At 48.6% G+C, this 13,788-nt stretch overlaps 1 protein-coding gene across 1 annotated transcript in view; it reads left to right on the forward strand.

Annotated features, from left to right (window-relative positions):
• The first annotated feature begins 2,960 nt into the window (after positions 1-2,960).
• Positions 2,961-13,788, forward strand: part of Rasl12 (RAS like family 12) — a 14,150-nt gene continuing 3,322 nt past the window's right edge. The window contains exons 1-4 of the mRNA XM_031345377.1: positions 2,961-3,168; positions 5,398-5,454; positions 11,680-11,753; positions 12,404-12,594. Coding sequence (XP_031201237.1) covers positions 2,982-3,168; positions 5,398-5,454; positions 11,680-11,753; positions 12,404-12,594 — 509 coding nt within the window. The 5' untranslated portion in view covers positions 2,961-2,981. The remainder of the gene's footprint in view (positions 3,169-5,397; positions 5,455-11,679; positions 11,754-12,403; positions 12,595-13,788) is intronic.

The raw sequence follows: 13,788 nt of genomic DNA on the forward strand, positions 1-13,788 counted from the left end.
AAAAAAAAAAAAAAACAAAAAAAAAGATGTATTTATTTAATCTTTACGTGTATGAATGTTTTGCCTGAATGTATGTATGTGTACCATGTGAATGCCTGGTGCCTGCAGAGCCCAGGTGTCAAATTCCCTAGGACTGGTATTATGGATGATTGTGAGTCACCAGGTGGGTGAAGGGAACCAAAACTGGATCTTCTACAAGAGGAATAGGTGTTCTTAACTGCTGAGTCATCTCTCTAGCAGGGTCTATTCAGCGGAACCCTGAGCCCCAACCTGTTGGAATCCCTAGTGAGCCAAGGGAGATCCAGTTTCTGTCCCAGAAGAGCATTGCCTGATGGAGGAGACATACCTCTTGTCTTTGGAGAAAACGCACTCTAGTCTGATGGTGGAGCCTCTTTCCAGTCATAGTGAAGACAGTACACAGGGCAGCGAATACCATGCAGCTCCTGGAGCTAGGAAAAGGTTGTTTGCCTGGGCTTTCATGCTATGCGATGCATCAAGGGGCAACAGTAGACAGCATGTTGTGCTGGGACCCAGGAGAAGATGCAATAGACTTCTCCAAAGCTTAGCTTTATGTGCAGTTGTTTGTGGGTATCTTCGCACCAGGAGAGATTTACAGGTCCTACATTCCTCACCGGTTCATTCCTTGCCTACTTTGTACATCTATTGAACTCTGACTGCATGCCCATCATTGGGCCCAGCAACACAACCTCCACATTTTGGATGTCTGAAGTCCTCTCTAATAGCTTTGATAAGAAGAGTTGAGCTACTTGCCCGAACGGAATAACCTCTCTCTTGAGCAAACTGTCTCCTTTCTTTTTGAGACTGGCTCTGACATACTGTAGGCTGCTCCTGTTCTCCTGATCTTGTAGTAGAGAATGAACTTGAATTTCTGATCCTCTTGCCTCCACCTCACAACAGCTGGAATTAGAGGCCTGTACCATCAGTCACTAGAGCTTACTGGGTGCTGGGTGGGGATTGATTTCAGGGCTTTGTGTGAACTGAGCCCCAGCCCAAGAAAGACTCTAAGCAACCCCTTCCCCTCCCCCACCTCACACAAACTCAGAAATGGCAAAACCCTTGGAGGCTTCAGCGCGGGACCTGTGCTGGCTCCACCTTGGCCTCTCCAGCACTCCTGCAACGAGACGACAAGTTTTCTCCCCATGGGCTCCATCTGGAATGTCTGCACAGGACTGTAGCCAGCCTGGGGCTGTGGCTACAACTTGCCTCCTACTTTTTCAGCTCCTACAACTCAGGAAACCCCTTACCCATCCATCTGCTGTTCAAGCAAGTCTAGTCTGAGGTATAATGTAAATAAATCCCTCTGGTACCTTACAAGCTTTATAACAGCGGTTTACTGTGAGTCCCTCAACAGCTAGACCAAGTCACAATTCACATCCTGTCTAGAAAAAAGGTTTTGGCTTTTTTTTTCTTGCTTAGGAGGGACACTGCCATCCTGCTTATACTCTGGACCTGCTGGCCAGGTTTCCATGTTTTGTATTTTTTTTTTTCTGGTTGGTGAACAGGGCCCCCCACACCCAACCCAGAACTTAGTTGGCCCCCCAGACCTTAACAAAACTGATTGCATGATGGAAGGACCATTCAGGCCACAAAATGCAGCTCATACACAGCACCACCTGCCCAAACTAAAACAAAGACCTGCTCCCTCAAAGCCTATAGTTCTGGGGAAGTCTCTAACTCCTTTTCTGGCTTCTGTAGTTCTGATTCTTGCTAACTGTTCTGGCTTCTGTAGTTCTGATTCTTGCTAACTGTTCTGGCTATCTGGGAAATGGTTTTGTGCTTAAAGGCTCACCCTAAGAAAGGCCCACGGCTACACCGGGATCCCAAACACCCAGTGTTACTGCTGCCTAACTAACAAAGACTTTCTATTGGCTCAACAGCTATGGGAGCAGGTGGATTCCCCACAACGGTGGGTGAAGGTGTGATCAGCTCACCATTGCAGATCAGGTGTGGGATGGAGCTAGTATGCCCTCCTTCCTCCAGCGTGAGTGTTTTCCAGAATACAGGCCTTCAGGGTTCTAGAATTTACTCAGGCCTGCCAAAATTACATCCCAAAATTTTGTATTTATTTGCCCATTGGTATTTATAGATAGGGACACCAAAACCCGAAGAAGTAGGTGATTTGCTCAAAGCTGTAGTGGCATTTATCAATTATCCATAATAGTTTTTTGGTTGGTTGGTTGGTTGGTTGGTTGGTTTGGTTTTTTTCGAGACAGGGTTTCTCTGTGTAGCCCTGGCTGTCCTGGAACTCACTCTATAGACCAGGCTGGCCTCGAACTCAGAAATCTGCCTCCCAAGTGCTGGGATTAAAGGCGTGCGCCACCACTGTCCAGCTAATGGTTTTAATGTGACATTTTCACATATGCATCTAATGTATTTTGATCATATTCATTGTCCCACACTCCATCTCATGTCCCTACCACTCACTTATCTCCTTCCTCTTCCCAATTACCTTCCTTTCAACTGTCATGCCTTTTGATTAACTTTTGGCAAGCCAATGAGTTTAATTAGGATTACAGGAGCATGGGTGAGTGTTTTTATGCTTGGTTTGAGACAGCCTCACACTTAATTCAAGCTATCCTGGAATTCACTAGGTAGCCCAGGCTGGCCGCCAATGCGCCACTGCTGCAACCCTCCCTCAGCTTCCTAAATGCTGGGATTAGAAGCATAAAATAGGGCACCTGGCTGGGTCATGAAGTCTTAGCAAAGGGCACAAATCTTTTGTCCCAGGAGCCTGAGTTCTGCAGTGATGTTACATGGAGTCGCCCATACAAAACACAGACGTAGATTGCTGAGGTTGAGCTGGTTGTGGTCTAAAGCAAAAGTGACTCAAACCAAACAGGAAGAAGGGAGCGCAATCCTGGTTGCAGAGTGCTGTGGCCAGAGCTCAATGGCTTTTAAAAGGTGTTTGGAGCGCGGAGGCCACGCCCCGTCCACGCCCCTCCTCCAGCGGGCGGACACGGATGGGTCGGCCGGAGGGTGACTGGGGGCGTGTAACTCCCAGCCCTTCGGGCCCGGAGACCAGCGTGGCCATCTGCAGCTTCGCCATGTCCTCGGTGTTCGGCAAGCCCCGAGCTGGCAGTGGGCCGCACAGTGTGCCCCTGGAAGTTAACCTGGCTATCCTTGGGCGCCGCGGAGCGGGCAAGTCTGGTGAGTGGCGTGGAGCGCGGAGGATGAGGGCAGCTTCATCCACCAGTTCCCAGGGACTTGCTTTCCCCGGTGGTTGGGTGAGTCCCAAAGACTTTGCTTTTTGCCTCAGTTTCTCTGTTGCAGGCTATCATTCTCCCCTTGCTTCTCCATTGCTTTTGTTTATCTTTAGCCGCTTGCCTGGCTCTTCCTCTGCCTCTGTTCTGAGTGCCTGTGACTCCTGTCCCCCACAAACCTCTCTCTTTGTGTTTCTCTCAGTTCCTCTACTCATCTCCATCCCTGAGACCAGCAGCCAAATCTCATCAGCTGACACTAACGAGACCTGTTGGTGCTGGTCTCCAGCCCTGGGTCCTTTTGAATTCATTGGCATCCTTGCTACCCCTTGATCTGTGCTGTCTACCTCCTCACCACCCCCTCCAGGAAACTTAGTAGAAGTCAGTAGAGATTAGAATTTCTCAGGCTTGGGCCACTCCTCCACTGCCAACCCTTCGGACTCTGAAATGGACTATTCTTATCAAATGTATTTGTTTCAAGCCAGACCCCTCCTGACTTTCTGCAAAAAGACTGTAGTCCCAGGTGCCAGGAACTTGTCCTTGGGAAACCTGGATCTTGGGCTACTACTGAGATAATTTCTGTCAATCCTGAACCTTCATCACTTCCAAAAGCCATCCCAGAGACCCCAAAAGGAGTGTTTGCCCTGCTCTCTGACACTGAAAGACCCAATCAACTGAAGATGGGTAGCCAGAAGGGGCTCCTCTGGCTGCTCAGTTCCAGCCCACAGTGAATGGCCACCAGGCCTGTGAGCTATGGCTTTCCTTTTCCTCCATTCTCTGAGATTCCCTGGGGAAGTTTGAAGCCAGCACCCCTGGCTCAGAAGTGGGACCCAGATCACGGTTTTCCCTTGAAAACCAGCCTGTTCCCAGTGACTTGGCCAACGGTCAGCTAGTGACTACGTGGATGAAGGAATTCTTTTTTATTTTTGATGCAGTCTCATGTAGCCCAGGCTGTCCCAGAACTTGTTATGAAGCCAAGGATGGCCCTGTATTCCTGAATCTTCTGCCTTCCTCTTCCAAGTGCTGGGTTTGTAAATGAGCACCACCATTCCTGGTAAACCTGGGGATGGAACCCAGGGCTTCATGCATGGTAGGCAAGCACTCTCCCAGCTAAGTAACATCTTCAGGGCCAGAAAGTTTAAAAATATGTATTCCCTGGTTAGTAGTTTGCCAACTGGCGTTGTTAGAAATCCTTCAAAAAGAAACTTACCCTTATTTTCAATCCTATCAAGAGCCCAGCATAATATATTTGGCTAACCCCCGCCTCTATGTGCCGAGCTCGGGACAGGAGCAATCCTGTTAGTGCACGCTACAAGGGAAAAAGAACTACTTTTTTAAGTATTACATTTTCAAGAGCTAACTAAGAAGGGTGTGGGAGTCCCACCCCAAGGTGTAGAGGACCCAAACTAGAGTGTGTTTACTTGGGACACAGTCTGCCCTGGACCTTGCCTGGAAACTCATGCCCTGGGGTGTAGTGTGTGTGTGTGTGGGTGGGGGGGGTGGGTCAGGCTCTTCTGAATAATAGCCAGTCCGTTCTTCACTTACTGCAGTGGTTCTCAACCTTCCTAAGGCTGCAGTCCTTTAATACAGTTCTTCATGACCCCCAACCATAAGATTATTTTTGTTACTACTTTGTAACTGTAATCTTTGCTACTGCTATGGATCCTAATGTAAATCTCGGTGTTCTGTGAGAGGGTTATTTGGCTTTCAAAGGGCTTGCGATCCATAGGTTAAGAACCACTGCCTTACTGCTTCTGGCCTGTAGCCAAAGCTGGAATAAATACCCCCATACTAAAAAGTCAGTGTGACCTGTCCAAGGGTGGGAGATATATCCCTTGGGTTGGGGACTCGCCAGTCCTCAGGATAACTAGACGTATCCTGACTCTGGATTTGGTTGTTCACAAATACTCTTTAGACATGCCTCTTGCTGACTTTCATGCTCATAGAAATTTTTAGAAGCTAATCCCAGGGTGCATGCAGTTTGTGGGGCTTGGCACTCTATTCCTATGCCTTCTGAGCCAATTCCTCTGCTCTGCAGCCTGGGGCCTTTGCAAAGCCAAGCTTGGTGTCAGCAGAGACCGCAGAGGTCAGCTGGGCTTCCATAAAGTGACAGGGACGGTGACAGTGACCTCAGCTGTAGATGCAGCAGGAGCCTGAGCCTACTTCTCTCTTCTTGCAGCCCTGACTGTGAAGTTTCTCACCAAGAGGTTTATCAGCGAATATGATCCCAATCTGGGTAAGAAGCAACTCCTCTCTGGGCTTCGTGCTGCCTGGGCCCCACCTGGTTGGTCCCCCAGGAGCTCCCCATGGGTGGGCCCTGAGAAGCCCTGTGGATCTTAGGGTAGAAGAGAAGGATTCCTGGGATGATTCAGTGCACACCAGACAACTGGGGGGGGGGGGGGGGGGGGCTGGTCCAGCTCAAGGAACTGAGGCTGTTAGCCCTAAAATATGTGGTGCAACGAGATTTAGAAGAATGTTTTTCTTAAATAGCAGAATGTCCACATCCAAATGGGCACAGTTATTCAAAATGTTCACTCGGTGTTCTTCCCGGAACAGCCAGACATACTATTTAAGGGATTCTCTATTGGTGCTGGACATTCTTTGAACCAGGAAGAATTTGTTTTATTTTAGAATTTTAAATTTATTGTATTTTATGTATAGAAGTGTTTTGCCTGCATGGATGTCTGTGCACCATGTGTGTGCCTGATACCACCAGAGTTCAGAAGAGGGCACTGGGTTCCCTGGAACTGGAGTGACAAATGATTGTGAACCCCCATGAGGGTGCTGGGAATGGAACCTGGGTCTGCAAGAGTAACAAGTGCTCTCAGCCACTGAACCATTTGTCCATCCCTTCCTACACTTAGTTGTGTAGAGCTACCTTTGGATGCTGGCTCTGACATTTATTGGCTGAGTAACTTTGAGACAGTCACTTAACCTCTCTGACCTAATATTTCCTCATCTGCCAGAGGAGCCTAGGCATAGCTATAATAGAAAATTGTTGTGAGGTTTAAAGAAATGGTGCATGTTAAGCTACTGTGTGACCCCAGTAGACTCTCAGAGAATATTTACTTCTCCTTAAATGGCTTCCCGTGCGTACTGCTCAGAGTCTCTCACGTTCATCAGACCTGGGCTGTGAAACTTACTTTTAACCAAAGGATCATCCTCTAAAATAAACCCTTACGTGGGACTCTAAGACCCAAGACAAACAAAATTAGAATCTGATCAGCACCAAAGTCACTTCTAGCTCGTGTCTATAACACTTTTATTTGTAAACTATCCATTGAGAACAACAAGGTGTCTGAGTGAGCTTAGCTTTTTGGAAACGATGTTGAGTTGTTTTCCCATTCATTGAAATCAAATAAAGTGTTGGTGCCCCAAGGCCCCCCTCACAAGGATGCACAGGACTCTGGGTCACAAGATAAGACCCCATTCTGCAGCACCGCCCCCAAGAGGCTAGCAGCTCATGCTAGGTTAGAATACAGAGGAGGAGGAGGAGGAGGAGGAGGAGGAGGAGGAGGAGGAGGAGGAGGAGGAGGAGGAGGACGACAGTGCTCAGGGCTACAGCTACTATTTTTACTTTGAGACTGGTTGTCGTGTAGCTCAAGCCAGCCTTTAAACGATCAGTATGGCCAAGGATGACCTTGAGCTTCTGATCCCCCTGGATTCACTTAAGTGCTGGTGTGTGCTACCTTGCCTGGTTCATTCTGGGCTGCTGTTTGAACCCAGGACTTTGTGCATGCTCAGCAAATGCTCCAGCCGCTGAGCTGAACCACCAGCCCCTGTGTTTACTTTTTCCTTATTATCTGTTCCTAGCATCTCCTCTTCCCCGCTCCCCATCCATACCCTCCGTGGGATCCCACCAGATGATTCCAGGATAGTGGTGATTTGAGCTTCCTGGTTGAGCAATTTTGGAATTCTGGTCTGATGATGGCACATGTAGTCAGACTGTCTGAGGTGCAGGGACAGACAGCAGCCTATAATGTTTAACCACCTCAGTCTTTGGCCTCCTGTTCTTCTGAGAGCCTGTTAGCTGGAAAGCAGCTGCTCCTAATTCAGACACCATGGTAGGCCAGACTAGGAAAGCCAAGCCTCTCCTATGGAGAGGAGTCTGGACGTACAAGAGGAGTGTGTGCCTCAGGCATGAGTGGCTAAAACAGCTCTTTAGCCTTTTGCAGGGTCTCCCAGGAGCCTGAGCACATGTTGAGACTCTTTGAGGTGGAATGCCATCCCCATTTTCAGCCTGATGTGTGGTATTAGCTCTAGCTTCAATTGATGGTATGTCCTGTGGATTGAATTGTTTTTTAATTCTGTTTCAAAGAATTATTATCACTGGGCAATGGTGGCTCACATCTGTAATTCCAGCACCCACGAGGTAGAGGGAAGTGGATCTCTGTTAGTTTGAAGCCAGCTTGGTGTACAGAATTGAGTTCCAGGACAGCCAGGGCCACACAGAGAAACCCTGTCTCAAACAAACAAACAAACAAACAAACCCCAACCAAACAAAAAAGCATTATTGCTATCTTCATTTTCTAAGAAAGAAACTGAGGCAGAGAGGACTCAGTGAGTCTCCTAACATCACAGACCCCCCCCCCAGGTTCAACAAAAAGAGAGATTTCCCCACTTCTTGTGAACTGCAGTTTATGGGTCCAGAGGTGGAGGTGTGTGGAGTTCTGGGTCTCAGTTTCCCCATATGGAGGCTGAGACTAGATTTTCTGTGTGGGAGTTATGTCTTGTGGGCTGTGACTAGGGTTGCTAGGAGCTGGAGACTCTGCATAGAAGGTGTTTGCCTGTGCTCTGCACTGGGTGGTCAAGGGGCCCCAGTGAATATTCTTTCCTGGCTCCTACATGGGAAAATGTCAATTTCTTATCTCACTTGCCTTCGTCCTGTTCCTGCAAGGACAAGGATGCTCATCATGTCTGAGGTGCCACCTGGTGTACAATCCTATAGACCTTCTTTGGTGCCTTTTGTAAAATTACTATTTTAAAGACATCGAAGTACCCAGAGTCAAGATAGGCTCTACACCACTATGACCAGGTGAGAATCTGCCATTCCAGTTCCTGAGGCCAGTCACCTGATGACTTGAGGCTTCCTCCAACTTGCATATCTGTACTAGAATTCCTACTAAATAGGATGCTTCAAGTCAGATATAATTGGAGGACCAGCAGATTCATCATTAGTCAGGGAGCATCATTAGTGGGAAGGCAACCCAGAAGGCCCAAGTTCAAGTTCACCCCCCCACCTCATTACTGGAATTAAATGAACCCAGTGTGTCTACCATGCATGCTAGACAAGCCTTCTCCCTTTGAGTTGTATCCCCAGCCCCCAACCCCACCCCAGTTTTACAACAGGCTCTCACAACATTGCACAGACTTGCCTTGAACTCATTCTGTGCCCAGGCAAGGCTTGACCTTGCAATCCTCCTGCCTCAGCCTCCCAAAACAACCTTGTCATCTTTCTACAGTGGAGCTAACAGACAATCTGCTAGCCTCTTGGGTAACAGGAAGACTAAGGTTAGAGTAACACTTGTCACTGGGCTCGGCAGGGCTTTGCCTGTTTGGGGTCAGTGCCTAAAAGGCAAGTCTGGCAGAAAAATAAGAAATATGAACACAAGAGAGGCATCCAGCAACAGCTCTTCTTGGGCCAAATATAGTTAAGCATTTGGAGCATATTTTCCATTATTTTTTTCCCTTTTCTTCTTTGGATAAGAGCAGCTATTTATCCAAGTCCCCAAAGCAGGCTGGGGACGAGGAGCTGTCTGTGACTCAAATTGGATGTTAGTGGACCTGGCATGTGTCCAGGCCTGCTTGGCTGCCAGCGGTTGTCAGAGAGAAGTGTGTGACTGCATTCCCCCTGGGGTAGGGTGCTGTTCTCAGAGTGGCCACTGCCAGGAAGGCAGAGAACACCTCAGTTTTGCCTAGAAGGGTCACCCAGAGAAAGGTGGGGACTGAGGGTACACACATACATGTGGCAGAAACACAGAGACAGCAGGGGGTTGAGAGAAGCAACTGTCAACATGCCAGTGATGGTTTCTGTATGCCTGACCACATTCTGATTTCTTGGGTTTAAAGTCATAAGAACTAAAAAAAGAAAAAACACAAACTGGTGAAATCCAAATAAGGTCAATAATTTAGCTCATAGTACAGAACCAGCATCCAATTTCCTGGTTTGTCGATTGCTCTGTGGTTATCTAAGGTGTTAATGTGGAGGGAAATGGATGAAGGGTATGCAGGAACTGTGGGAGTTTGTAACTTCTATTTGAGTTTAAAATTATTTCTCTATAAAATAAATGGTTTGTGGGGGCTGCGGATATCACTCAGTAAGTAGAATGCTTACCACGTGAGCACAAGGGCCTGAGTTCGGAACCCCAGCACCCATGTCAAAAGCGAGGTCTGGTGGCATGCATCTGGGGAAGCAGAGACAGGTGGATCCCTAGAGCTCAGTGGCCAGTCAGCCCGGAACAAATGGGTGCGCTTCAGATTGAGTGAAAGATCATGGCTTAAAAAGAGAGGTGGAGGGGTAGGGCTGGAGAGATGAGTTGGTGGTTAAGAGCTCTTGGTATACTTCCAGAGGGCACAGGTCATGTTTCTAGTGCCCATGTTGGATGCTCACAAGTACCTAAGACTCCAGTGCCTGAGAATTCAGTGCTCTCTTCTTGTCTCTTTGGGTACCAGCATACAGGCACATACATAAAAATAAATGTAGAATATCTTCTAAAATAATAAAGTGGAAAGAGGCTGAAGAAGACACCAATGTCAAACTCTAACCTCCACATGGACATACACACATGGACATGCACACATACACATGCCACATCCTCAACCCAAATAAATAAAAACAAAAGAAGAAAATAATTACCTGGGAACGTGGGCCTGTCCTGTTAACTTTGGAGCTCCTTCATGTCCCTCACCACCATTTCTAGATTCTTATTATGAGCCAGGCCCCAAGCCGGGAGTCCTAAATAGTCTCTTCACAGTCCTGGAAAGTAGGGAGGTTAAATGTGCTAGCTCAGGGGCAAGCCAAGCAGAGTGAAGGCTTGAAAATGGTTAGCTCTGGCTAGGCAGAGGTATGGCATGCCTTTAGCCCCAGCGCTTGGGAGGCAGAGGTAGGTAGATTTCTGAGTTTGAGGCCAGCCTGAATCCAGGACAGCCAGAGGTACACAGAGAAATCCTGTCTCAAAAAAAGAAGAAGAAAGAAAGAAAGAAATGAAGAAAAGGAAAGAAAACTGTTAGTTCAAGTGGGCAGTGGTGGCACATGCCTTTAATCCCAGCACTTGGGAGTCAGAGGCAGGCATATTTCCAAGTTCGAGGCCAGCCTGGTCTACAGAGTGAGTTCCAGGATAGTCAGGGCTACACAGAGAAACCCTGTCTCAAAAAAAAACAAAACCAAAAAAAAAAAAAAAAGACACACTCCCTGAGAACTGAAGCGATGTGACCAAATCAGGTAGTTGAAATGTAACTGAAGTTGGCTGGCTTTTGGGGAAGTGTGCAGTGTATGTGTGTGCTGTGTGTTTGTATATGTGTGTGCTGTGTGTTTTGTGTATGTGTGTGTGCTGTGTATGTGTTGCTGTGTATGTGCATGCTGTGTGTGTATGTGCTGTATATGTGTATGCCGTGTGTGTAGTCTGTGTGTGTGTTGTGTCTGTGTGCAGTGTATATGTGTGCTGTGTGTCAGTGTGCTATGAGTGTGTTGTGTGTGCTGTGTATGTGCATGCTATGTGTGTATGTGTGTGCTGTGTGTGTGTAAGTTTGCATTCATGTATGAACACAGAGACCAGAGGAGGCATCAGACACCTTGCTCTGTCACTTTCTACTTTATTCCTTGAAGAGTCCAGGCATAAGCTGACAGTCAGCAATCCCCAGTAATCCTCCTAGGGTTTTTCTGGGGTTACAGGCATGTGCACATCTATGATTGGCTTTTTACTGGGGACTTGAACTCAGATCCTCATGTTTCTTTAGCAATCATCCCTCCCCACTGAGCTTTCTCCCATTTCCCTGAAGTAGGCCTGGATTCTACCTCACCTTGTCTTTTGCGTAAGGATGACTTACAATACCTTGGAACGTCTGAGTGAGGTCTGGCTGTCCTCTCTTTACCCTATCAGAAGCTTCTTTTTTCCTTGTCTCCTACTGAGGGAAGAAGTCTTTGGGGATCCCCTATAGGTCAAGTATGATGCTAGGAAGAGAAAATTGAAATTCTCGGAGGAAATGCTAAGCCTCAGCTGCTGAGTCTATGAGCCACACTCCACACCACAGGCTTTGTGTATGGATCCAAAAACAGCCCATCCCCTGGGGCGTGGTATATGGTGGCCTCTGATGCTTCCAGCCTGACAAACCGAGAGGGACAGTAGCCTGGTTGCAGCTCCCAAGGGCCAGTCAAGGCTACAGGAGGATGCTGGGACATTGACCTTGTCCTTTCTTGTGTGGCCTGCCATGCTGCTGACCTGGTTGACCATCTGTGTTGCAGAAGACACCTACAGCTCCGAGGAGACTGTGGACCACCAACCTGTGCACCTGAGGGTCATGGACACTGCAGACCTGGTAACATTACCCACTCTTCCTCCATCCCCCAGAGAGGGCAGGCAATCAGTGCAGTCCCTCCAAGTCCTGACCTCACAAGGGAATCTGGATCCCTTTAGGCACCAGTTTGCTGTGTGCCCCTGAATGGGACTCTGACTTCTCTGGGCCTGAATCTTTCATTTGCCAAAGGAGAAGAGCGATCCCTGACATCTGCCCAGATATCTTAAGCTGTCAGACTTTCAGAGCATACACAGGTACGTGCCTGTTTATGCAAGCACTCCTAAAGAGCCTGTGAGCCCGTCTCCCCAACATATATCTCCATGTCCTCTCTACCCACTGCTGAAGTCAATTCTCAGAGGCCAAAGGGGCAATGTGGACCTGACCTGAAACCAGCAGTCAGGGACAGCAAGTCCTTGAAGGACCGTGCCAGAATCTTTGACTGACTGCCCAAGGGGCCAAGGTCTCCAAGTCTCTGGCTGGGTGGTGGGAGGGAGGTTCATGAGACAATGTCTCTTTTCACACCAAGCCAAATCGACACTGAAGTGCTCCTTTGAAAGAGATATGCTGGGGAACAATATACAAAGACTTCGAGGTGGAAAGGGCAGCCCAGGTGAAGGCCTTTCCCCCCAAGTTCTTCTGTCTCTCAGTTAGGGTCCTCTCTCTTACTCCAGGACACCCCCAGGAACTGCGAGCGCTACCTGAACTGGGCCCATGCCTTCCTGGTGGTGTATAGTGTCGACAGTCGAGAGAGTTTCGAGGGCAGCAGCAGCTACCTAGAGCTGCTGGCCTTGCATGCCAAGGAGACTCAGCGTGGCTACCCTGTGCTGCTGCTGGGCAACAAGCTCGACATGGCCCAGTACAGGTGGGTACAGGCGTCTTGGCCCTCTTTTTAGAGCTTGCTTGCCTATGGATGCAGGGTGGCTCCTGCAGCCAGGAACAACAGTGCTCTCAGCTTCATGTAAAAGAACTGTGTTGGGAGAAGAGAGCAGGAGATTGTCTCCTAGGCAGCCAGTGACAGGAAAGGAAAGACACCTGGGCTACTTAGGGCATGGGCCGGACCCCCCCCAAGAGGCAAAACCAGCACCCCTTCTTTCAGGTGTCTCGGTGGTCTCTTGCATCAGCCTTGCCTGAGGCTATGTGACATTCTGGTTACCCTCCCAGCAGCCTACTAGTCATTTGGTGACCAACTCCAGTGCCAAGGAGCGGGTCTAATTTGCTCCTTGGATCAGGTGACTGCTGTGGTCCAAGCAGCCCTTGCCTCGTCCAGGCATAGTATCCTAGGCTTGTTGCCACAGTTGGCCGCTAAAGGCGGACCTCTCTTAGAGAGGGTTGGATTTGAACCAGAGGTCACAGACCAGGCCAAAGGGCAGGTCACCACAGAATGCTGCAGCCGTATTTTGTTTGGCTGGCACCATGTTTTAAATGACTTCGACTTGGAATGCTCTAAGGTGGGGCCTACTCCCTTCAGCTGACCGCAGGCCTGCCACTCCCTGTGGCTTCTACCTCCACCCTCTCCACACATCCAAGTCACCAGCCTGGCCTTAAGATCCTTGACACGGAGGCCTAAGCTTGAGCAATCCCACTGAAACTCTCCAGTGTGGACATTGCCCCTTGTGTCCAGCACACCTGCTAGGTGTGGCACCTTCCACCTGTCCTCTCTGCTCTTAACTTATTCTTGTTCTCCCAGGCCCCTGAAGCCCAGGGACCCATGTTGGGTTTTTTTTTGGTTTTTTTGTTTTGTTTTGTTTTTGTTTTTCAGAATAGATCACACAGGCAGAGGGAGGAAAGAGTTGTGGTTTCCTGAAAGGTAGCCATGGTGGTATGGGGGCCTTCTGCATGGGTGGTCCAACCTTCAGCCCAGGAAAAATTGCTTCTTGGGGAATTAGGGAAGTTGTACAGTGGGTAAGTCGCTGAAGGTGATCTTCAAAATATCTTGGAACCTGAGAGATCAGAAGACTGGATTGTGTATGAATAGGACAGATACTGTTCGGTATGGTGGGTGTGCTGTGTGTGTGTGTGTGTGTGTGTGTGTGTGAGAGAGAGAGAGAGAGAGAGA

This window comes from Mastomys coucha, unplaced genomic scaffold (assembly GCF_008632895.1).
Source record: "Mastomys coucha isolate ucsf_1 unplaced genomic scaffold, UCSF_Mcou_1 pScaffold23, whole genome shotgun sequence".
In the NCBI taxonomy this organism is placed as follows: domain Eukaryota; kingdom Metazoa; phylum Chordata; class Mammalia; order Rodentia; family Muridae; genus Mastomys; species Mastomys coucha.